The sequence below is a fragment of the Chrysemys picta genome, chromosome 3, assembly GCF_011386835.1.
Source record: "Chrysemys picta bellii isolate R12L10 chromosome 3, ASM1138683v2, whole genome shotgun sequence".
Taxonomy (NCBI): Eukaryota; Metazoa; Chordata; order Testudines; family Emydidae; genus Chrysemys; species Chrysemys picta.
In genome coordinates, this window is record NC_088793.1 from 130,929,734 (window position 1) to 130,956,550 (window position 26,817).

Sequence of the window (26,817 nt, forward strand, 5' to 3'; positions counted from 1 at the left end):
TGGGCTAGCTTGATTATCACTTCAAAAAAAATTTTCTCTCTTACTTAATTGGCCTCTCAGAGTTGGTAAGACAACTCCCACCTGTTCATGCTCTCTGTATGTGTGTATATATATCTCCTCAATATATGTTCCACTCTATATGCATCAGAAGAAGTGGGCAGTAGCCCACAAAAGCTTATGCTCTAATAAATTTGTTAATCTCTAAGGTGCCACAAGTACTCCTGTTCTTTTTGCGGATACAGACTAACACGGCTGCTACTCTGAAAAAAGTCTACTAGGTTGCCCTTTACCATTATAGTGACTATAATGAAAAAAGAAAGGATATCCCTTCATAAAGATTTGCTCTTCCTATTACAATGGGGGATAGGATTCCACAAGGCTGACAAGCTTTCACAGCAAGTAATTATTAAGTTTATTGACTAGAGTTCTGTCACAAGAGTCAATCATAATTGCTGTGGACAACACTGGGTAAGTGCTACCGTGTGAGGGACAAAAGTGAGAAAACAAGTTAAGGAAACGGAGCCAAATAGACACCATTCAAGACAAGAATGAACCAAGGAGAAAGACTAGTTAGCAGGAACTGAAAGCTAAAAAAATTCCTCTGAAATAAAACTTAAGTAAAAACAGTTTTTATCCTCTTCCACCCATTTGAAATAATAGTAGTGGGAAATCCCCCACCAGACAAAGAACAAGGAGACGGAGTACTTGGCAACCTTACAAAACAGTAAATGCTCATTCTTAAGCCATCTTACAAGTCTTGCATTTGGAAGAAAGAGCAACACAATGATCTGGACACAAGAATGATTTAAAGATAGCAAATATGCACCTCCATCCTCTCAGATGTATTCCTGCAAGATGAGAGTTCTTATATACATGCCACCACAAGTCCAATTAGCAGCAACCTTCTCAGCAAACTGGAGGATAGTCAGGCTTTTCAATATACCATACTTCCTAGAAAAAGACTAGTTATAATACTTCAGATCAAAGGTGTCATACACACAGCCCATGGGTAGGATCTGGCCCATACAATATATTTGTGAACAACATGGGAGATTCAGAATTTGCAGAATCTAAGTTTTCATTTTAAAAAATGTTTCTAGTAGTTGTAAAACAAGTCTTCCAAATGTCAGAGCATAAACCAATGTAGTGTCAGCCCAAGGCTGCAGAAACCATGAAACAATGGCTCAAAGGTATGAACTCCCCATTCCACTAATTTCACTGGCATGTTGATTCTAAAACCTAATGATATTTCAAAGTGTAAACTAACTATTTCACAATTTATTTTAAGCAGTCAATGAGGAAGAGTTGGGAGTTGCTGCAAGGAAGGAAATGCAAAAAGGACAAGACACAGGGAAGCAAAAAAGAAGGGGAAGGGAAGAGAAGCAAACGCCAGAAATAGAAGTGTTCCTAAATGAGAGCACATTTCCCCCATTCAGTAATAATACTGAATGCAATGATAAAGTATTGAACAAATTAAATAATAAATCAGTTTAGTTACTACATACCACGCTTGATCTCTGGGCAAACCTCCCATTGAAATTAATAGGAGATATGCAGTCCCAAATTTTTACTGCAACTCAAGGACTATCATTAAAAAATGGAAATTAGCCCTCCACGGAGAATGGCCACACACAGTCTTTCACATTCCTTTAAGAATTATGTGTCACTGATGTGTCATCCCCACACTGTGAATGCTAGTCTCTTAATGGCAGATGAAACTTCAGAAACACTACCTGTTGGTCAGCAAATTGAGATACTGAAGTAGTAATTTTTAATTGATGGGTCTTTTAGTATAGTACAATTAAGAACATACTGATCCCAAAACTTAAACACTAGTACCATTCATAAGCCTTCACTGACTTAAGATATCCAACAAACAAGACAAAAAATGTTGAAACAAGAATCTGACTTAAGGGAGATGCGGGGGGAAAAAATAGACTTACAGCAGGATCCAAAGCTTGCCAAACGCAGGCTTTGATGATCGAGGGAACAAGTTCCAAAAGCATGGTTTTTTAATTGTGAATGCCCTGCTACTGACCCCATGAAACCAAGTGCCAAGCACTGAACAACTGAACCACCCCACTGTGCCTTAACTATAATTGCACAACATAGGAAAGAAGGCAATCTTTTAAAGAAATGAATTACAAAAGATCTCAGATTTGGGAGCGTATCAGTAGCACCTAGAAATGCTCCTGGAAGTAAATAGGAAACCAGTACAGAGCATATAGCTGAAGTACTGTGTGCTTGTGCCTATCCAGCACACTCAGAAAGCAGGCCATGGAGTTCTGCACCAGCTAATGTCTACACTACAGAGATTTCTCAAAGGCCACCCCACATAGACACATGACAATAATCCAGTCTGGAAGTGACAAAAGCATGGATAACTCTGGTCAGATCCAGATCAAAGAAAGACTGCAACTTCTTGATCAATCACAGATGGAAAAAGTACTATGAGCTACTGCTGGTAACTCCACGTTAAGATATAGCCAAGGATACAAAAGTACCCTAAGTTTGCAAACCATACTAGAAAGGGGCAGCCCTAAACCCTCAATTGAAGCTGATGACAGTTTCCCTCTAAATGAATGACCGTAGTCCTCTAAATGAATCCTGTAACCCACCAGCTTTACTTCCATCTTCTACCGAATTTGTCACATCTAGTTGGTTCCTATCCAGGTTCAACTTCAATAATCAAAGACACAAAGTCCAAGTTCTATTAACAGAAGCAACATCCACTTCCTAGCTCACAATATCTCACTAGCTGCTTTAAAATTTTGAAAATTTAAATTTAATCTAAAAAATGCAGAATCCTGTCATACAGTAGCTTTTCTTTAAAAGCTGTGTTACCAGCTTATTTCCTATATTTACTTAAATTTTTCAAATTTTGTTTTTTCAAGTCCATGAGGTGAGATTAGACTGCTAAACATAGATAAAATAATGGGACATCAATTCCTTCATCTATAGGTCTTTTCTTTTGTAGTTCTGTTTACTGACAGAGCAACAGTTCAAATCTGGCCCAGGTTAGCAGCACTTAAGAGCAGGTACTATCTGATCATCATACCCTAGATGAATGGGGTAGCCACAGATCGGCTCCAAGTGGAAAGTTCACCATAATTAACACCTTTGTTAGCAGTCTCCAGATAATATAACAATGACAGAATGGGCATGGACAATGCTCCCCCAAAACATGCTCCCCCTAAACACGGCTGAAACACAGTGTCAGAAGAGCAGGGGACGCTCGCATTGGTATTGCCTGAAAAGGCTCTATTCTATGGTTAAAAGGATTGCTTCCGTTTCTGTGCTTTAAGTTTGGCACCCCTTAGAACAGAGGGGGGCAAACTATGGCCCGCGAGCCACATCTGGCCCGCAGGACCCTTCCCTCTGGCCCCTGAGCTCCTGCCAGGGAGCGGGCTCAGGACAGGCTTGCGGAGGAGCCAGCCCAACTCTCCAGCAGCAGCGTGGTGAGTGGGGCTCCCCTCCCTTCCAGGTGGCTCAGCTATAGCACCACCAGATCTGATGCTCCAGGGCAACACAATCAGGGGGCATTGCAGGGGGGCGGTCAAGGGGCCTGGGCCCTGCTGCTGGGGCCAGTGGCAGAGGAAGCCAGAGCCCCCTTCCACCCCCCACATGCTTGGCCCCTGTCCCCAGCAGCCAAGCCCAGACAGGGAGCGAGCCCTGCCCGACTGCCAGGGAGAGCAGCCAAACAACAAGGGAAATGCACAGGGAAAGGACTGAGCCCCCTTTTCCACCACCCCACAGGTAACATGGGGCGGGGAGAGCAGGGGGGGTTGGATAGGGCATGGGGGGCCCCAGTGGGGCAGTCACAGGGTGGGGAGCAGGGGGGATTGGATAGGGGACAGGCGTCCACAGGTGATGGTCAAGGGGCAGAGAGCAGGGGTGTTTGGATAGGACGCTGGAGTCCCCAGGGGAGGGGGCAATCAGGGGTGTGGAGGGGGGGGGGTGTTGGATGGGGTGAGGATTCCAGGGGGCTGGATACGGGGTGGGGGACAGGCCACACCTCACTGTTTAGGGAGGCACAGCCTCCCCCAGCCCTCCATATAATTTCTGTACCCGACGTGGCCCTAGGGACAAAAAGTTTGCCCACCCCAGTCTTAAAGCACAAATTTAAATTTACCACACACACCCCCTCTAATTTACACTGACTTTTTTCTAATTTAACAGCAGCAGCAAAGAACAGAAAGCTATCTCCAGAACTATTTTAAGTCAGGACTTCACTTACATTACTTACCTAGACTGTAAGCTTTTCAGACCAGAGGCTGTTTTTGTTATGTTTGCACATGCCTAGCAAAACAGGCTTGGACCTCTAGACAGTACCACAATATAAACAACAATGGTCTCCAAAAAATAATGCTTTCCAGTTAAGTTCACAGATTTGAAACAAAAACTATTTACCTTAAAGAATTGTTGACAAGCTTTTTAAAGGGTATTAAAAAAATGAAATGTTAAAGAGAAGTCAGAATAGAGTACTTGACCATGTTCCTTTCACTACAGAATCAAAGAGGAGTTGCACATTGTTTCATGCAGTGCGGGGGGGAAAATGAAGGTGCCTAAATTTAAGTGAAATAAAAACATTTTTGGAGAAAAAATAGGTTACAAAAAGGGACTATTTAAAGAAGCCCTGATTTATCTTTTCCTTTGAAGCTAATCTCCAGACTCTAGCATGTACCTACACGGCAAAAATTTGTGTTTTTCTGCAACAGTACAGAAAAACTTATTAGTGGGGTCAAGACCCAGTAATGCTTTGGTTGGTCATTTTCAAAGGGATACCATCAACTTGAAACATTGTCAATTATAAAGCAAGTTAAATGTATCTTCAAGTACTACCCCTACTCCCAAGTCCCCTCTGCAAATTTTGTAGTTTTACCTCACCCTTTCCTATATTAGTATTAACTATATCTCTTCCTTGCTGATGTGTGAAAGATTCAAAACAGGGGAGATTGAATGATTAGATAACACAATCGAGGAAACTGTTGATACACAGAGACCTGTCAAATGCACAAAGAAAACTGACAAGAAAAGTATGTATTTTCTCCTATCTTAAGCATAACTAATCTTATGCATTACAACAGTAGGTCAAACTTAGTCAAAAAAATGTGTTTTAACTTTGTGTCCTTTTAACACAAGAGCTTTGAATTCCCAAATCATCCCATACTTTTTTATTTTAACTTAAGTATTAATATTATGAATAAAACTAAGCATATCCTATGCAGGTACACCTCTACCCCGATATAACGTGGTCGTGGGGAGCCAAAAATCCCTACCATGTTATAGGTGAAACGCCATTATATTGGGGTAGGGGCGGCAGGGTTCCAGCGGTGATTTAAAGAGCTCCGGGATCCGGGGAGCCCGAGCCCTTTAAATCGCTGGCCGAGCCCCGCTGCCACAACCCCAGGGTAGCAGCGGCAGGGCTCTAGCGGTGATTTAAAGGGCCTGGGGCTCCCCGCAGCAGCCAGAGCCCCAGACCCTTTAAAGCGCTGCCCGAGCCCCGCTTTTGCAGCCCTGGGGTAGCAGCAGCAGAGCTCCGGTGGCGATTTAAAGAGCTCTGGGCTCCGGCTGCTGCGGGGAGCCCGGGCCCTTTAAATCGCTGGCCGAGCCCCGCTGCCGCAACCCCAGGGTAGCAGCGGCAGGGTTCCAGTGGTGATTTAAAGGGCCCGGGGCTCCCCACAGCAGCCAGAGCCCCGGATCCTTTAAAGCGCCGCCCGAGCCCCACTGCTACCGCGCTATATGCGAACCTGTGTTATATCGGGTCACGTTATAGCGGGGTAGAAGTGTAATTCTAAATCAATAACTGACTTAACTAATTGGTAAAATTACTCAGTTATGATAGGTTCTTTTATTTTCCCCCAAGCACACTAAATGGAATGGAAAGCTAACATGTTGTTCTACCTCCAGAAACAGTTACCATTTGTGCTTGTATAAACTGTTATAGCAGATTGTTATAATACTGGCTCACTTTGACAGAATTGCAATATTATGACCAAATGGTGATCTGCTGCTCAAAGATAAGTGCAGAAACAATTTGAGTGTACATTTGCTAAAAATAGGTATAAAATTAGATTTATATTTTTCAAGTACCAGGCTAGTCCATTAACAATGTTTCATTCCCATAAATTCATTACTATTATAGGAAAAAGTAATTAACACCAAGCCCACCAAAGTGACTGAGGCCTGTTACCAGGCTCCAACATTCTTAAAAAAAAAAAAAAAGTAATTTTCTAGCCTTTGTGATTACTAAGAAAGTCTTCTGAATGCAACATAGCCTTCATCAGTCGGTAGACATACGAACTGAAACAACAGCTCTAATGGCCAGATTATCCATTACAGTGGTCAAAGCCACAAGAGAAGACTTGTTGAGAGAGAGTTTCTGAGAGAATCTCTTCAGATTCCCATGCATCATCCCATCAGAGTAAGGGTCTGGTCTCCAACCAGACAGGTCCTCTGGGAAATTCCACTTCCTTCCTGCTGTACATGGACAACTTAGATCAGTTGGGATACTCACCCACACCCTCCTAAACCACCAGTTTTGTACAGAGTCCTCCACTGTGGAGTCTGCTCATCCCACTGGTATCATGGAGCACATACCCTGTTTCCCCGAAAATAAGACATCCTCCGAAAATAAGGCCTACTTACAGTTTTGCCTCTCGTTGTAATATAAGGCATCCCCCCGATAATAAGACCTCCCCGATAATAAGGCATCCACCGATGTGTACCGTATTCTTCTTCATTGAAAAATAAGACATCCCCTGAAAATAAGACCTAGCGCATCTTTGGGAGCAAAAATTAATATAAGACACTGTCTTATTTTCGGGGAAACAGGGTAGGAGACCTATCCACTTTCATTGCATTTTCTCCACTGAAGCCTATTCGAACATATCAGTTTTTACTTAAGTTCCTTCTCATCCCTATCCTTTTGGTTTGAATTTCAATGAATAGGAGTGATTAAAAACCAGCATGCTTGGGAACGTAATGCGAAAACTTCCCTACATTACTCAATCCTAACCTGAAACATTCCTCTGGTTCCATTCCTGGCTTCTCTCAAAGAACGGCTACCAAACGTTAGCCATGTAATGAGGACAAATGTCCACTAAAGTTTAAAGTGATTCCATGATGCTCACTTGCATGGAATGTAAACCAAGCATCCAAAAGTGACAGTGAATTAATGTACAGAGTGCCACCTTTCCTTATACAGAGGTACAGTATCAAGTTACTAACTGTGTTTCCCTATGTTGCCTATACCCAAGATTTAAAAATATTTTAAAATTATTTTTCCACTACTGATACTAGTCTATTTTTTAAATTTCTCTCAGCTCGAGCAAGATAAATGAAGTCAGTTTTAGTCTTGTTTATAATCAGTTTCATTTTCAAGCTCTCAATGCTGCAGTGTTTGAGGTGCAAATAATGCAGATAAATGTTTAACAAGAAACATTTTTTACTTAAATATTGATTGAAACATTTCAGTTTATTGTGGGCTTTAAAAGAGCTTGATTTTGTAAATTATAAGGTAGGACTCTGGGGGGGAACACTCCTATGTGAAGATGTTTTATCTAGTCTTACAAGTAATACCTAAGTTTACTGTTAAAAAAAAAAAACGAGAGGTTTGGGGAGATTGGGCCATTCTCCCCCCACATTTTGTGCATTTGAAAGTTTGGGGAGGGGGGGTTGTATCATTTCATTGTAGTCAGCTTTCCCTTTTCAGTGGGTCTTTCACACACCAATAGAAAAGGAATAATTTTTTTTAAAATAGGAAAAAATATAGCTTTACAACCACAAAAACTGGCAAAAGTACTCATGGCAGGTTTAATGTTGGAGACTCTTTAAATTAATCAGATTTCAAGTTGACAGCACACCTTTAAAAGGTAAGAAGTAATCAGACTTTCGGCCAACTCACTCTGGCAGCATTGTAGTACAGCAACAAATACTCACTGTACCTTTATTGAAAAGATGCATACTGACTTGCCATAAGATTAGCTTCTTCTGTTTCCACCAATCAAAATGACAGTACTTTAAAAAAAATAAAAAATAAAAAAAAGATGGATTTACTTTTATGAATAAGAGGGTTTCAAAACTGGCTGATGCTCCACCCCCCATTCAGACCATAAGTAAGGTTAAGCCATCCAACAGTATGACTGACCATTTATTTCACTGGGCATAATATAACATGCCAGCTGAAACTTAATTAGCTCAAGATTCCCTTATCAACTGGCCACAGTTTCCTTTCTCACAATGCCAAGGCTATGCGCCAGCTATCTTAACAGCAATGGAACAACTTCAACTGAAATGAATAAGAGCCTGATACCCTTTACCAAAAAGGGATCAAACGTTCTAATGAAGCACAAGCTGTTTGTTGAGTTTCACTGTTGTGGTGAATATTAGCTGAATGGATGTTTAAAATGAGACCATAAAGAATTAACTCAGGATTTAGTAAAACTGAACAAGAACAGCTCTGAAAACTTTTCTTGCCAGTACATCATCTCCTCTTTCCACATCTACAGGATCTTTAAGAAAGCAGAGAAGTCTATTGGAATTTGAGTGGAAGATTCTTGTCAGTATGAGGGTATGGAGAGTTTTAAGACCTACAGAATTAAAGTTCTACATTACATAACTTCCAAGCACATTCAACTCCTGAATACTATCAACTTAAATTATTCATTGTTATACCAATTAAAAAAAGCTGATCTAGACAAAAATATCCGCAGCCTCCTGAACTGCAGAAGTACTGGAAGGTCACAGATCTTGGCTCTACAACAGGTCAACCTAGTAGTCACAGGAAAGGCATGTTAATATAGAAATCTCCATCCTCCATCCCGTTGCTAAGAACCCCAAACTATTAATCTGACAACTGAAAATGACAAGTGGAGGGCTGTGAGATGGGATCCCTCAGTAGCTGGGTTTAAAAAATATATTTATACTTAAATTGAAATCTTTGGTCCATGTATTATTGCTTATTAGAAACTCTACTCCAGCTAAGCACCCACTCCCCGTAAAACATAGTAGGGGTCCCTAAAATGGTTCATTGCACTCATCTGACATTGTTTTAAAGATCCTGACTGACATTTACTGAAATGCAGGATAGCGTCAGACTCTGGTTTTGGGAAAGAAATGGTGCAGACATTCTATGGGTCCTCAAAATTCTGAATAGCCTCTGCTGTAGAGGTTAGAACTTTTGTAGGCCAGTCACCATAAAAAGTAGCCTTTAGCTCGATCATGCCCTAATTGTGTTTGGACTATATTAACTGAACTATAAAAATAATCCTCAGTCTTAAAGAGTTGTTGTTAGTGCCCACTAGAAATTTGAGATGTTAGGCTGCAGAGTTTTGTAATAAAGGGATTTTGTATTATTTATAGTGAAATTCCTATAAAAATATTAATTTTGTTAAAATATTAATTTGAGTTAAAATTGCTCAAGTATTTCTTCCCAATGTGAATAGTGAAAAGTAACGAAAGCCTAACTTAAAGCACTGGTTAAGCACGTAATGGTTCCTGAGTTTGTCTGCAGTCACTGCACTTGAGTGTCCAGTTCAGCAGCTTTCAACCCGACATTATGATCCCAATTTACCAGCAGTTTTTGCAGGGTCATGAGCCAACTAATTCTGATCTTCTACTGAAGATTTGCTCAGCAAAATGCAACCAGTCATCCTCAGAATCCAGGGGTACGTCTATACTTACCTGCTGGTTCGGCGGCAAGCAATCGATCTTCTGGGATCAATTTATCGCGTCTCGTCTAGACGCGATAAATTGATCCCGGAAGTGCTTGCCGTCGACGCCGGTAATCCTGCCCGCGAGAGGAGTAGGCGGAATCGACGGGGGAGCCTGCCTGCTGCGTGTGGACCCGCGGTAAGTACCTTTAAGTTCAAACTAAGATACTTCGACTTCAGTTACGTTATTCACATAGCTGAAGTTGCGTATCTTAGTTTGAACTGGGGGCTTAGTGTGGACCAGCCCCAGGAGAGGTATCTTAAATGACTAAGCAATTAGCACTGCAGTGCCTCCTTTAAAGAGCCATGAAAAACTATGCAAAAAGGAACGGAATTTGAAAAGGTCCATTGAAAGTGAATATTGAGTCCCTGAAGGAGGGCGGGGGGGGGGGGGGGAGGGGGGAGAGAAAGAAAAGAAAAGAAAAAAGAAAAGAAAAGAAAAGGAGGCTGTTAAATTCATATGTAACCCATTGCTTTCTATATTATTTTTACCATCTAAAGGAAATCTATATTCTAATAATTTGGCATTCTGCATCACCAAAACCCATCCCTATAGGAATAAATATTCTCTACATCTCTCCCCCACTTCCAAAATGGACCTTATTTCATCCTCTCGTTTCTTCACATGCAAATGAAAAATGGCTATAGTTGCCAAAGAAACAATGTTAACAAGATGCATACAGAATTATTATGGATTATAATATAATATCCAGTATATTCATAAGTAGCAGAAGCTGGGGAATTCACATAACTTTCTTTGTCCATTCATTGAAAAGGTCGGTTCATTTGCTAGTCTGTTAATTTAATATGTTACTTTATTAGCATTAATATACAGTAATCTGTAAGTCTCTTTCTGGTATTACCAAGCGCTTCCAATCATGGTTTGAGAAACTCCAAGAACCGTTCATCTGATTACATATTAGTTATTTCCCAAACAGCACAAGAGGTAGAGGAGCCTTGATTAGAGTATTAAGGGACACGAGTTAAATCAGTGGTTCTCAACCAGGGGTACATGTACCCCTGGGGGTACACAGAGGGTACATCAGCTCATCTAGATATTTGCCTAGTTTTACAACAGGCTATATAAAAAGCACTAGCAAAGTTAGTACAAACTAAAATTCCATACAAACAATGACTTGTTTAGACTGCTCTATTTACTATACACTGAAATGTAAGTACAATATTTATATTCCAATTGATTTATTTTATAATTACATGGTAAAAATGAGAAAGTAAGCAATTTTTCAGTAATAGTGTGCTGTGACACTTTAGTATTTGTATGTTTGATTTTGTAAGCAAGTTGTTTTTAAGTGAGGTGAAACTTGGGGATACACAAGACAAATCAGACTCCTGAAAGGTGTACAGTAGTCTGGAGAGGTTGAGAGCCACTGCGTTAGGTTACAAAACCTACTTAAAGCCTTCTTTTCAGTCAGAGTTTTCTGAAATGTTATTTCTTTACGGATAAAATATATGTTTGGCCTTCACCCTAAGGAAAGATTTTCCAAATAGTTTTAGGAAAGCCTATTTAGCTGTTTTTTGAATTATTAGTGAGAGAAGAGATAACTATTCACCTGAAATGCTGCTTCTCTAAAGGTATGTTTGCTTGGATTCCTACTCTTGCATATTGACTCCTGGCCTTCATAACATTAGGAACAACCTTAGCTCTCAAAAATTTCAGGCCCTTTGAGGCACTGGCAAAGAGAAATTACTTATCTGCACAGTAACTTGAGTTTGAGATGTGTTGTACACACACACACCATGCTCTCGAGTAGACTGGAATCTTTTGGCCAGCAGTGTCCGTTAGGGCCAAGCATGCACCAAGTGTCTTTGTGCTTTGCACTGAAGGCATAAAGGGAGGTCGGACCCAACCACCCCTCAGTTCCTTCTCCACCGCAAAATCCAGATGCTATAGAACTCCATAACAGAAGGGATCGAGGGTGGGTCTTGGAATATATATTTATATGGAGAACAAATCTCTAAAAACTCAAGTTACAAATGTTTACAAAAGTTTAGGCTGGAAATTAGAAGGTTTCTAATTATCAGACAGGAGTGATGTTCTAGAACAGCCTTCCAATATGAGTAGTGGGGGAAAACCAACCTAACTAGTTTTAAGATGTAGCTTGATAAATTTAGTGACTAGGTTGCCTGCAATAGCAGGAGGCTGGACTTTCTTATCCAGGAGGTCCCTTCCAGATCAGGAGTAATCAATTATTTTTTGTCAAGGTCCAAAATTTCTTGGTCAAGGTCCAGTCTCCAGAGAAAAATAATATAAAAAAAAACCAATAATGATGATAATAATAATAAGTAAATAAAAAGATTTCACAGTCTGTTCAAAAGCTTTTGGCAGTCCAGATTTGGCCTGCAGTCTGCCTACTGACTACCCCTGCTTCCAGTCCTGCGTTCCTACACAGGTAAGCAATTGCTTTTTCTTCAAGTGCTATATATAGTCCACTCTTAGTGACTCAGAAGCCATGACCCATTCTAACAAGGTATGTACTTCATTCAACCCTGCATCCAACATAGGTGTAGTCTGGCATGCAACATAACAGAAATGGAATAAACTATCTGGTCCAGTACACTGTGACAAGTCCTAGCTGTTCTTTGAGGAACTGTCTGAAGTTGAGTGATGAGCATGGACATGGTCTCCAATTTTCCCTGAGGCAGGCAACTTCTGGCTGTCTTAGGGTATGTCTATACTGCAATTAAACACCTGTGGCTGACCCATGCCAGCTGACTCAGGCTAAGGACCTGTTTAACTGTGGTGCAGACTTTCATTCTAGGACCCTCCCACCAAACATTCATGCTGAGCATTCTGAGGTCTGGAATAGGTCCCCAACCACCATTCTTCTTAGATATGAAGTAGTATTCGGAACAGAAATCTTTTCTTCTGTGTTGTGGAGGAACCTCTTTAGCTCAGAGAGGAGGGCGCTCAGCCAAGAAGTGACTAGTCTCATGTGAGAGGGATACCTGACTAAGGACAGGGAAGCTGGGTTGGGGGTAGGTGTAGTGCAGAACTGAACTGTATAATTAGACGTAATGATCTCTCAGACCCACATCTGTTATAATTAAGGCTAAGATTTTGTCTCTATTATTTTTAGTAAAAGTCACTGACGGGTCAGGAGCAACAAACAAAAATTCATGGAGCCCGGGACTTTTACTAAAAAGTACAGTACAAGCTGCGGGGCAGGAGTGCATGGCCCCAGCGGCGGCCCCTGCCGTGGGACTATGTGGGGAGCATTGCCTCAGCTTCAGCCCCAGCCCCGACAGCTGAAGAAGTCAGAGAGGTCCAGTAAAATCACGGAATCAGTGACTGCCGTGACTAAATCGTAGCCTTAGTTATAATGTTCCATAACCCCCAAAATAGGAAGAACTGGTTTCCAAAATATTTTAGAGAAGGAGGAAGAGAGTCAGAGTCAGTTTGTAGCTCTCACTCAACAAATCAGAAGGATTGTTTACTGGAAAATTTTGACTGTGAGGTTGCTGTTGATCTTTTTTCCTGCCCCCCTCAATCTGTGCCACTTCTTAAGAAGCTCTGAGGGTTTCTGGTAACAGAAGGAGCTTGGGGGGGTTGTTCTCAGCCTTGAGTAAGTCTGGGACTTATCATGCTTCCTTTTCACTTCAGATGTGTATGGCACTCAAAGGTAGTGCAGAAATCCTTAAAGAGTGCGGAGGGCATCATCTGTCTTTCTACTGAATAAACTGGGGCCCTCAAGCAGAAGATCCTCTACCGTGGATTGGACCTCGCTAAGTGACGCTGCATCACCACTGATCCTGCCATGGAGCATGAAGCAGTATCTGCAGCAGCCAGAGATGCTCATAGACACTCACTATTAACTGACAGTCAGTAATTACAGAAACTGTTCTCTATGATCTTGTGGCAATTTCTTAATAAAGTCTGCAAATTCAATGTAGTTGAGAAGAAAAAAAACACACTATACTACGAGTGCTCGATAATTACAGATTCTCAACTGCAAACTTGGAGTTAAATAATTTTTTGAGCAAATGGATCCAAAATGTTTGGATCCCTTTGAGTCAGGGCTATTTTAGAGTGATGTTGTCTGCTCTTTTTGTTTGCAGCTGCTACTACAAGAAAGCCTTACTACAAGAGAAGAATACAGATATACAGCTCCCCCAGAAGATACAAAATACCTTTTGTCAGCTTTCTTGGCTGTTGGGGCTATAGTAGCTGGCATCTGCCAGACAGTTTTTTTAGGTTCTAAAGGGGCCTCATTTATTGGGAGAGTAACCCATCCTGGCACAGACTGATGTCCTCCTCCTTGTGACGTTGTTCCTCCTCAGAGGGTTCTTCGGGATGTTCCTTCTCAAGAGGGGTTTCTTAAGGCTGAGCTGTTTTCTGCCTCCAAATAAACACTCTCTCTGGAATGGTGTATGTGAAGTGTGTTTCCAATAAGGAACCCCAGAGCTCCAGTATGGCTATGAAAGGGCATTATAAAAGAATGAGAGAGGGCCTTAGTGGGATGGATACCAAGGCACATGGAGGAAGTAGACTCTTACAATGTCTAGAATAGGACACCACTCTGGAATCACTCTCCAAGTCAAAAATCTGGAGAGGGGTCTTTAGGAGAATAGGTGGACAACTCGCCTTCACTGTTGGGATTCTGAAGTAAGATATTTTCATCACCAAAGGAGAAGCTGCAGAAGAAGCAGTGGTTGGTCATAACCCTCACAGTCCTTCAAAACCATGAACCTCATTGGTACTTATGCTGAGGGGGACTAATGTAAAACAGGTATTTTTAAAAGGGTAATGCTGAGACACTGGCAGTTGGTCTCAAAAGGAGGCAGGCCCATTTGGGTCTCCAAGTGAAAGGGTCAAGAATCTTTTCAGACCTAGAGGAATTCTGGCCTGACTCAAGCCAGGAGCAAAGACCTAGTCACTATGCCATCTTTAAGAGAGGAAAAATAAGTTTGCATCTAAAAGAAGTGTATAACTCGTTTCTCCACCAATAATTCAAACGAACTAGATGCCAGAAGGGGGCTGCACATCACAACCTTTGTGGGAAGGAGCAGCCAGAGAACAGAAGAAAGTAGGTCGTACTTTGAATGTTGAACAAAGCATGGACTGAGAACAAGGGACAAGAAAAAGAAGAGGGCAAGGAGAGGCTGAGAAAGGAAACAATGGGACTGAGATGTAGTGTTTCTGTTCATTCTTAAAAAAAATCTTTAACATTACATTAAGGTTACAAAAGTTAAAAACAATGAAGTAAGGCTATGCAAAAGTATATATTCTTATAACTAACCGACATTGCCTTTATTGTATATTAAAAACACATCATCAATTTAACTACATACAAAAATATTACACAGGTGTACAATGTGGTTATGTCAGTACTCAAGTTACACAGTAAAATGCAGTTTTTTAATTGCTAAACCATTGTTCACAAAAATGAGGGAAAGCAAATGGCCAAACATTCTTTTTCTAAAGAACTGGGCAGTGAGTACACATATAACAGAGAGGGCCATTTGAGGACCTTATATTTAAAAATAAAAAGGCTCTTTACCTATATAATCACCTTTCGTAAAAGCGAGGATCAGGGTGAATAAAGGATGAGTGAAGGATGGAATAAAACATTCACTTCAATGCTGAATTAGCATTTTTTTGTGCTTAACATATAAACCAGCCTCATCACCCACTGTAATTCAACCACTGAAGGTGGAAGCAGACACTATGAGAACCTATAAGTTTAGGCCACATCTATGCTATGGGGACTACACTAGCACAGCTATGGTGCTGTAGCTATGCTAGCATAACCCTGTAGAGCAGACACAGCCTATAGTAATGGAAGGGGTTTTTCATTCTCTGTTAGACCACCACCTTCCCAAGCAATGGTAGCTAGGCTGACAGAAGCATTCTCCCATCAACCTAGCTACACCTACAGCAGGAGTTTAGGTTGGCATAGCTACATCACTCAGGGAAGTGGATTTTTCTCACCCTTGAGCACCAGAACTATGTCAACCTAAATTTTACGTGTAAACCAAGATTTAACCATCTGTGATAGGATGAAATAACTGTGGTGGTTGTGTTCAACCCCTTGCCCTACCAAAAGGCAGAGGAGAGTAAAGATCCAGCTAGTCCAGCCACATCACATACTGGAATATGAAATATGCTTTCAATGAACCACCACACAGGGAAAAAGGTTTCTCCATAGCTTTGGATAAGTAAAATTTTACCAGAAAGGACTACTAGCAATCTGACAGCAGGAGATTAAATTATGATTGAGTAGACAATATAAAAGCTGAATAAAGTTGGGATACACTTTGGGGGCATATGTACTGTAAGAGTTAGGACATAGATGCTGGAGCTCTCATAAGATTAGATTGGATTTACTAACTTTCTAGAAATAATTTTGACTTCTTAGAAACTAACTTTCCAACAGTAATATTATTATGTAATCATACTAATGTAACCAAATTCTACAGACTAGGAACAGAAAAGACCTTTTATGCAAAGCCTGCTCTGTGTAATGGTTGGGAAAGACCAGAATCATAGCCAGAAATTATACTGCCAAAAAAAGAAAATCCCCAACATGCAAGGAATACCTATACCAGGAAAAACAGTGCGGAGAGTACTATGACACATTATCAGAATCTCATATGGTGTAATTTAGAGGGAAAACATATGAGAAGGAGTCCAAAACAGCCTTTTTGTCCAGAATGCAACTTGGCTACAGACTCAGAATTAAATCCAGTGATGCATGCTCTATCACTGGATTTAATTCCCCGTAATACTTAGTTTAGCAAGATAATGGTTATTTTAGAAATCAGTACATTGTTATACTTAAGGGTTCAAAACCAATAGTCCAGAATCTCCAGTCCACAAAGTTCACTTTCCACTATTTTTGTGGTGAAAAGTGAATTTATACGGTGCAAAGCACCCAGGAGATTGTCTCTAGAGAATTCCCCCTGTGTAAGGGGAATCTCCACCCCCAGCTCAGAAGCCTTCTCTGCCAACTCTACTGCACCATGTGTTGGAGCTTTACTCTAGTGTAAAGAGAAGAAGGAGACACTTGGGCAGGTAAGGGGCATGTCAGAGTGGGGCTCTAATACACCCAATTCTCCACTGGACTAAGGACCCTGAGAGACCTTACATCAACAGTGTAAATTATACTTGCTCACCTTGCAGTTTTAACTTAAGCCAGGACAAAATAGCTAAGAGACCACCTTGTTGTTCCATGTTTGTATAGGGCCTAGCACAATGTGGTCCTGCTCTCTGAATAGAGCCCCTAGGGGCAGCAGAAATACCTGACTTCCTCCCAGTCTCCCCTCCCCATTGCTTCTAAGCAGAACCCAAGTGCAGTGGAGATCAAGCACAATTTGTTTTAAATGTGCTACCCACTTTTTAGTCACTGCTCTAGGAATACATTCTTTCTGATTTTAAAAAGGGCATGCTTTGAAAAGAATGGTCACATTTGTACCTTATCTTTGCAAAAGAGTACACAGTGAAGTTCTGACTGCCTGAAGGTCATCTGAGACACCTGAAACTTTCACACAGTGATGTTAAATGTGATCAGGAATGCAAATACAGCAGATTTTAATGTCACTGTGGTTTGAGGAAATTGATTTTAAATTGATCTACTTAAACCAGCGCAAGCCCCTAATGTAAATAAACTCTTGTTTACGTTTAAGTCATTTTAGTTTGCATTGCTAACAATCTATTTAAACTGACTGAATTAAACCTAGCCTATTAACTAGCATAAGAAATATTTTTGTAGTGATGTCCACAAAGCCACACTCCCTGCAATGTAAAAAGAGTACAACAGATGAGTATTGCATTTAATTGTAACACATTATCACCTTTATTCAATAAACCTTAAAAAATACAACTTACTACACCTCTTGCTTTTGTTCTATAGTCTTTTCCCTTCCTGGACTGCACTTCACTTTTTTTATTTTCCCTGTAATAGATCATAACTCTCTCTCTTCCTGGGTCATCAATGTCGGTCTCTTTCTCTGTCCCTCCACTTGCTTATGTATCTTTCCCTATGTTGTGTTCTCTACCACCTCTATATTTCCTTTCTTCTTCCTCTCTCCCAAAATATCAGTCTACTCTCCCAAATAGAGACGATTCCTCAGGCTAGTAGATGTTGGATAAATATTTCAAGGCCCAGCTACTACTCCTTTTCATACACTTAGGGCTTGTCTACACTGGCTGTTTACAGTGCTGCAACTTTCTTGCTCAGGGGTGTGAAAAAGCAACAAGTTTCAGCGCTGTAAAGCACCAGCGTAGACAGTGCACCAGCGCTGGTGGCCGCGCTCCCAGCGCTGATAGCTACGCCCCTCGTGGAGGTGGGTTTTTTAGAGCGCTGTGCCACGACCACACAAGGCACATTTAAGTGCTGCCAGGGCAGCACTTTAGCGTTGCCAGTGTAGACTAGCTCTTACTAAATAGCCTTCTAATGGTAATGATCCCCTCTCCAACCACTATATAAGCCTTGATCTTGTGAATGATCATGTCTCAACTGCTTACTGAGGAAAAACTTTCAGTACTGAAATCAATTACTTAAGTTTTTGGATGTTTTTCAATAGTATTAGCCATTAAAATGGCATTTTGTCCTTTCATCAGCAATCCACTCACTTCTGTAAAGACACCCAGCTATCACCTAAAGCAGAGAGAGTTTTTGCTTTTGCATCTCTAGAAAAAAGAAGGTAGAAGATTGAAAAAGGTGTAAAATATTACAGTTGTTTTCAACCAATGAAACATTTATGAAACAACATAATTCCTACCCTTTTATTACAGCAGGCTATGGACTGGAGTCATTTATGATTCATTCCTTCTCCTAACAGAAGAAGTTTGTTTACAGGGCTTGGACCAGTGCTGGTAAAAGGTCAAATATTCAATAAAAATGCTGTGGTGACTTCTGTGCCAATACTCACCCTCGCCACACCCTCAACAACAACAACAAAATCTATTTTCTAGACACAAGTACAAAAGGCCAGACAAGAGATTTTACTGAATCAGGTTGTAAGGACTGTTTTGACTAGGTGTATAAACATCAAGGTTAGAGTCAGAAAAATGTAAAGAAATCTGCTGAGAGATAAGTGTGTGCATTAAAAGTACATGCATGCTTTTTTACCAATACAAAAAAATACCTTCACTATTGAAGAAACAATTCTGAAGGCCAACTTTTAATTTTGTATTTCAAATTTTTTTACAAAAATCCTATTTAGGGACATCACTTAATAGGACTACGTAGGCCTGGTCTACACGGGGGGAGAGGGAGAGGGGGAAAATCGATCTAAGATACGCAACGTCAGCTACGAGAACAGCGTAGCTGAAGTCGACGTATCTTAGATCAAATTAAAATTACTTACTTCGCGTCCTCGTGGCGATGGATCGACAGCCGCGGCTCCCCCTTCGACTTTGCTTCCGCCTCTCGCACTGCTGGAGTTCAGCAGTCGACGGGAGAGCGATCGGGGATTGATTTATCGCGTCTACACTACACGCGATAAATCGATCCCCGATAGATCGAGCGCTACCCGCCGATCCAGCGGGTAGTGTAGACGTAACCTTAGAGTGCTTGTGCTATGGGAGTATACTGCACCAGACCTTGCTGGTAAAGCTGAGCATTCTTGTCCTGCCAGAGCAAAGGCCAACTCTAAAATGATCCCTGTAGCCCATAGTATTTTATGCTGATTTACCTACTATCCTGTTAAAGTACTTTGTTGTCATGAATATCAAACATTATAAGGCTTCTTTTACATTCTCCATACATCCATACTAAGCAATCCAAAACATTACAGACACAAATATAAAAAACAATGTTTGGAAGGCAAGATTGCAACTGTCCCTATAACAAGCCAAATGTACTTAATACAGTAAAAAATATGTAAGCTATAGCACGGCAAAGTGCATTATACCAGATACCTATGTATGTTGGGGCTTACACAAAGCAGGATCAGTAGTTATAGACGGGAATCTAATATAATCACACTTCTTCTAGTGTGCCATTGTTTGTTTTAAAAAAGAAAAGCAGTTTTTGCTACCAAAGAAAAGCACACTTTTGGTGTAAGGACTGTTCAGAACAGGGCTTGAAAATTTACTAGACTACACAGTACCCAGAACTAAGCCTGTTAACCAAAGGTCAAAATGAAAGGTGCCCCACCAGCAAGGCCAAATGGCAGTGACCCAATGTGGTTCCCCACCCCTTATCCCTCTGATCTGCCAGGAATGTGGATGCTCAGACTCTTAACATACTGCAATTCCCTCAACCCTGGGACAAAAAGAAGGGGGAAGGAAGAAAGACATTTTTCATAACAGTTTTTATATAACAGTTGTATAATAAATGTGGAGCCTTCTTTCCCTCCTCCTATCAAGCAGCCAGTGGTTGGAAAGTCTCCACTACTCTACTCCTCCCCCACCCTTTACTTTTTGGGTTCTCCCCTACCATGAATAGTATTTATTATACTGCTACTGGCGCACAGCCAGTCCCCTGCTGTTCAGGTGTCTCAATCATCCTCACACCTTCACCTCTTTGTCTCTGTCCTATCCACCTTGTGTGTGTTCCATCTCTACTATTTTCCTCCCCAGAACTGTACTACTCAATCAGGTGATCGCGATTAGTTTCACTATGCTACTCTTGCCAAACAGAGAAAGCACTCTGAAGGAGTGGCACAAGTGCAATTCTGTACAGTTGGTGGAAGCTGAGGTAGGAAGAAATAAATATTCGTTTTCATAGCACTCCTAGTCCCGGTTAGCTGTGGGAGTAAGTGAATAAGCTTGGTTCAGAAATATACACTAGACCAGGGGTAGGCAACCTATGGCACGCATGCTGAAAGCGGCACATGAGCTGATTTTCAGTGGCACTCACACTGCCCGGGTCCTGGACACCGGGGGGCTCTGCATTTTAATTTAATTTTAAATGAAGCTTCTTAAACATTGTAAAAACCTTATTTACTTTACATACAATAGTTTAGTTATATATTATAGACTTATAGAAAGAGACCTTCTAAAAAACATTAAAATGTATTATTGGCACACGAAACCTTAAATCAGAGTGAATAAATGAAGACTCGGCACACCACTTCTGAAAGGCTGCCGACCCCTGCACTAGACCGAATACCTTGGCAATTTTAACCTTCCTTTTCCCTCTTCTTTCCTTTTGTCTATCTCCTAACCCACTCAAGAGAACGATTCTTGTCAATTCACTGACTTCCACTTTGTCCCTGCTGAAGTTGCTGAGGAAGTAAGTTTACCCCCAGCAGCACAAGCATTAGCCTCAGAAAAGCAACATCTCTTTAAACCTCTCTCTCTCTCGGAGGGATCTTGTCCCTAACACAACCCCAGAGATTTCAGAAGGTACAGACTGCATCCAAGTAGGACTAACCACATTCCATCAATCTTATTCTTACTCCATTTAGAACTAACTGCAGGAAGGAATTCTCTCCTGCCCATTTACATCATTTCACAATTAGCCAGGTGGTTTCTGAGGTGGAGGTGTAACCACCTTTGAAGCATCAGGTATCTGCCACTGCCAGAAGCTGGTAGGATACCAGACTAAATGAACTAATAGTTTGATGCTGTATGTCAACTCCAATAGTCCTTCTTCTAAGCCCCAGTCTTGCTATCTATCGTAAACTGCAGGATTGAAACTGAATTACAAAAAGGCAGAGGCCATGGAAAATGCAGGATTACCATTCAAATAGTACTACTCCAATTTTAAAATCTAACAATACTACAGATTTTAGGAGGCTGTTTTGTAATATTTTAACTTTGAGGTTTTTTTGAGTGGAATACTTACTGGAAGGATGAATTGGCTAACAAATGCCACGCTATGGAGTTACGCAAGAAACCCACACAATCATAGCATGTCAGCCAGCAGTTTCCAACATAATAGCCTTTCAAATTAAGTGTCAGTACACCAAGGTACACAAAAAATTCCACACACACTCTCCATCAGCAGGGAAATCTATTTAATTTACTATATCCCAAAGGAGGCCAGGGCTACCCCCCTTCCAGTTTCTCCCTCTCCCCCATAGCTTCCTACTAGCTGATGCTCTGCAGCAACAAGAATCTGTCACAGTGCAACAGACACACATTGCTTCTTAGCAGTTCACACTAGCATTCTTATGTTGTAACAGAAGTAGCAAGTTGTCAGAGATGTCTGAAAATGATGTTTCAACTTTTCTGCAAAAGTTTAAAATGTTTGATTTTTTTCTTATTACTAGTCCTTTATTAAACTTAGAGATGTCCTATACAGTCTCCTGTAAAGGCTGTGATTTTTTTCTTTAAGAACCCAAACAGTTGCAAGTCAGGATGACTATGACATGAAACTTTGAATTCCCAGTAAAGAGGGCTAGTGTCTCCAAAAAACCCACTAAGGAAAATATGAATGTACTCATTTTTGGCAAAACTGGCAAAGAAAACATCTCACAAACAATCACACCTTTCCTCTCCTCACCACTTACATTTTACAGTAGGTTATAAATACAGCACTGCCTGATGACTCCACTACAGGTCAACAAGTTACAAACTTTAAACACACACACCTGGATACTTACCCAATAATTTCCATTTTGTTGTATTCATAAGTGTACCAAATATTGCCATCTGACATATTATAGTCACTCTGTAAGCCATAGTCCCATATCTAGCAGTTTTATGCAAACACCTATTTACAGCACTTTCTGTATTACTACACCAATGCAACTCATGGTAATTTAATAGACTACATACACGCTAAAGCCTCCATTGCCAAGAGCATGTCCATAAGCAAACACCCACTAAGTAATTCTAGAAGTATTCATAACAAGAATTATTATTTCAGAATTTATAAACTGAAGTAATCATGAGAAACTGATCAAACACTATTGTAGCATGAGATCTCCGAAGTGGTCAAATTACTTAAGATCAAAAGGGGAACACTAGAGACAGAGACCATCACATTCCAAATTTTCAGGGACCACCAGTTCAAACAGAATTTAAAGGAGGATCATTTTCACCCTTGTGTAGAGTGAGAGAGTTTCCACAGCAGATACTGTATATCTTCAGACCTGTCTATTTCCCCACCTGTACAATATGAGTTTTCTGTCACGTTCAGAACAAAAAACTGCTGTGCACATAAGAGGATAGAGAAGAGGAAAATTAGAACTAACAAGTCCTCTAGCAACCTCGACATTACAGACCTGCCTCATCTTTCTCACGAGGAGAGAGACCTCTATTTGAAGCTGTGTTTCTGAAGCGGTGTTTCTTGTACTTTCACAAACAAGGATTGTGCTGTATGAGTTGAGACATTTAATACAGTATTACAGTTTTGCATATGGGATGTAGCATTCATGAAAGCATGCCCACTGACTGTCCTAGAAATGGAAGTCAGACACAGAACCAGCACAGCACTGACAGCAGCAATCACTGTTGTATGCAGTGTAGTTTTAGCCATGTGGGTTCCAGGATATTAGAGACAAGATGGGTGAGATATCTTTTTTTATTTTATTTTATTCCGAGCCACACAAAACTCTTCTTCAGGTCTGATTTTTCCCAGAGCTCTGTGTGGCTCAAATACTTGTCTCTCTAACCAACAGAAGCTAGTCCAATAAAAGATATTACCTCACTCACCAGCAATACACATTACCCCACCCTGACATTTAGGGACAACCCTCTAGGAATGAGAAGCTGTTCAGTTCCCAGGACTATCCAATCCTTGGCCCCTGCCAAGCCTATGATTACACTTGCAATGAGAATTTTAGAGAGTTCTAAACAGGGTTAGACAACACAGCAGTTAAAACGCTGTTCATGTAATCCTCCTGTTGCTATTTCTAGCAGAGTTTCTTTGGTGCTGCACAGTGACAACATTGACTAAGATGCTCAATATTGGCATCAGTGGAGCTCGCCTGTCAGTGACGTTTTTTACAAGAGGAAACAAACTAAACTATTTATTTTTCAGTTCTCACTTGAGTTGCCCCGTGAGACAGAAGGGCAGCGAGAGGTGATGATCTAACTCATTAACCCTGCTTGGCCTTAGAGGAGCTGCTAGAAAGGTGGATAGGATCATAGACTATTAGGGTTGGAAGAGACCTCAGGAGGTCATCTAGTCCAATCCCCTGCTCAAAGCAGGGCCAACCCCAACTAAATCATCCCAGCCAGGGTTTTGTCAAGCCGGCCCTTAAAAACCTCTAAGGATGGAGATTCCACCACCTCCCTAGGTAACCCATTCTAGTGTTTCACCACCCTCCTAGTGAAATAGTGTTTCCTAATATCCAACCTAGACCTTCCCCACTGCAACTTGAGACTATTGCTCCTTGTTCTGTCATCTGCCACCACTGAGAACAGCCTAGCTCCATCCTCTTTTGAACTCCCCTTCAGGTAGTTGAAGGCTGCTATCAAATCCCCCATCACTCGTCTCTTCTGCAGACTAAATAAGCCCAGTTCCCTCAGCCTCTCCTCATAAATCATGTGCTCCAGCCCTCTAATAATTTTTGTTGCCCTCCGCTGGACTCTCTTCAATTTGTCCACATCCCTTCTGTAGTGGGGGGGGGGGGGGGGGGGGGGGGGCAAAACTGGATGCAATACTCCAGATGTGGCCTCACCAGTGCCAAATAGAGGGGAATAATCACTTCCCTTGATCTGCTGGCAATGCTCCTACTAACACAGCCCAATATGCCATTGGCCTTCTTGGCAACAAGGGCACACTGCTGACTCTCATCCAGTTTCTCGTCCACTGTAAACCCCAGGTCCTTTTCTGCAAAACTGCTGCTTAGCCAGTTGGTCCCCAGCCTGTAGCAGTGCATGGGATTCTTCCTTCCTAAGTACAAAACTCTGCACTTATCCTTCTTGAACCTCATCAGATTTCTTTTAGCCCAATCCTCTAATTTGTCTAGGTCACTCTGGACTCTATCCCTACCCTCTAGTGTATCGATCTCTTCCCCCAGCTTAGTGCCAACTGTGAATTTGCAGAGGTTACCATTCATCCCATCATCCAGATTACTAATCAAGATGTTGAACAAAACCATGCGCAGGAGGAGGAAATGGGCAAGGAGAGAAGCCCCAGGTACTGGGGAACTTGGGGTGGAGGCCGAGCCGCAGGTGTGTGCGCGAGATGAATGGGGAGAAGGGAGGGTCACTCACTTTCGTCCTGCCGTTGATTTTGTAGTTGCCCAGCTTGCCATTGCAATGGCGGATGAGATCGTCCATGCTGTTCATGAGGAGCCCGATGGTCTGGCAGCCCGGCTCCTTGCCCTCCACCCAGGTGATCTTGTCCCCGCGGATGTCCTTGGAGGAGTCGCTCTTCTGGCTGACCAGCTGCCCGTCGGTGAAGCGGCCGGTGTGGTGCAGGGCCCGCACCTCCCGGGCGATGCGCCCACCCACCTCCTTGCCCAGGAACTCGTCCACCACGCAGATGCCGTGCTTGTTCATGCAGGGCACGATGTACTCCAGCGCCAGCCGCTGCGGCACCAACGACTTGGTCTGCCCGTTCGGCCGCAGCGCGCCCCCGCCGGCCCCGGCCTGGCCCCCGCCCGGGTACAGGTTGGATTTGTCCCGGTACACGAGCCCCGCCTCCCCGCCCGGAGCTGCCGCCGCCGCAGCCTCCTCTTCGGCGGGGGCCGCCGCCTCAGACAGCGCAGCAGCGGCCGTGGGAACGTGGTTGTTTGTCAGAGGCGCCGCAGCCGCAGCCTCCTCCTCAGCGCCGAGGCCCGCGCCGGGCGGCACCTTCTTAGCTACGGCTCCGGCCTCCCCGCCGCCGCCTGCTCCCGCGGCGGCCCCGGCGTGGTGCTCGGCAGCGCCCCCTGCCGCCGCCGCGCCGCCACCGCTGCGGCAGATGAGCTTGTGCTTCTTCCAGTCCTGGCGCTGGTGCTCCTTGCTGCAGTAGAAAGAGCTGCGGCAGCGGCCGCACCGCAGCAGGTTCTCCATCTTCCCGCACAGCTCGCAGTACTGCCGGTCCCGCTCGCTGCCGCCACCCCCGCCGCCCTGGCCGGCCCCGCTGCCCCCGCCGCTGTCATTGGCCATGGCGCCGCCGCCCCTGGTGCTCCGGGGGGTCGTGGGGGCCAGCAGCGCTCAGGCGGTCCGCGCTGGGAGGGAGCCTGGGAGGGCGGGCAGCTCTCACTGCATCATGGCCGTCCCTGCTCCGCGGCGGCCTCCGCTCCCCTGCCTGCCTCCCGCGACGGAGCCCGGGCCTCCTCCTGCGTGGGGAGTGGGCACCCGCGGGAGCCGAGGCCGCTCTGCTCTCCCCAGGGGCTCAGGCTCGCCTCCGCCTCATCGCTGCTCCGGCGAGGGAAGCAGCGGGGAGTGCCGGAGCCGCCGCCGCCGCCGCCTCTCCCCTTTGCGACGGGAACTAGGGTCGCCTCCTCTTCCCGGTGCGGGTCGGCGTCTCCTCCCTTCGCCTCGCCGCTGCCTGAGTCGGGGGGGTTGCGGGGGCGAGGAGGAGGCGCCACTATCTCTGCCCGCTTTGCACGTACGCCACTTCCAGCCAGCCTGCGCGGCCGGGGCGGGGCCGCAGAGCAGGGGGAGTGCGGGCCAGCTCAGCACTGCTGCAGCGTTGGGGGTGGGGCTGTAACACCCCTCCTGAGGGAGGTTTTAGTTCGTCAGCCACCTTAAAGGCCGTGATTTGTTTGTATTAGAGCAGATGGGGTGGATTTTGCCCTCAGTCACTTTAAGCAGCCCTGCCAGGACATGAGTAGACACCCCTTTGCTCTCTCTCCGGAGCCCAGTTGGAGCTGAGGCCAAACCAAAACCTTGGAACCAAGCACCCACATTTTACAAAAATCTGTTCTGACCTCCTCGCCCCCCTCCTCAATGCTTTGCACTGCTGTCTGCTAAATGAACTACAGTTATTTATCTAATAGCAGCCATGTGCTCAGTGCTGTACAAACATAAGAAGTGGTGTGTCTGGTACATAGTAGGACACTCGATTTATAGTCCCAAATGCTGCCACTGATCTACTTAGTGGCCTTGGAGAAGTCACTTAAAGAGAAACAGGTTGAATTCACACTTCTGTCTGAAAATTATTTATTTACTATAGTTATAAGACCTAAGGTTACTATAATGGAAAGATTAGCAAAATTGTGCATTTGACAACACTTTCTGCATAGTCAATTACACTATGGTTTCTCATGTACACATTTTCCGCTCATTTATTTATTTAGGATGGAGGGG

The 26,817-nt window shown here is 43.1% G+C and overlaps 1 protein-coding gene across 3 annotated transcripts in view; it reads right to left on the reverse strand.

Annotated features, from left to right (window-relative positions):
* EGLN1 (egl-9 family hypoxia inducible factor 1) overlaps window positions 1-25,811 on the reverse strand; it is a 43,771-nt gene extending 17,960 nt beyond the window's left edge. For all 3 annotated transcript variants that reach the window (XM_042848341.2, XM_042848342.2, XM_005291266.5), the window contains exon 1: window positions 24,793-25,811. In XM_042848341.2, coding sequence (XP_042704275.2) covers window positions 24,793-25,671 — 879 coding nt within the window. In that variant the 5' untranslated portion in view covers window positions 25,672-25,811. The remainder of the gene's footprint in view (window positions 1-24,792) is intronic.
* Between the last annotated feature and the right edge of the window lie 1,006 nt (window positions 25,812-26,817).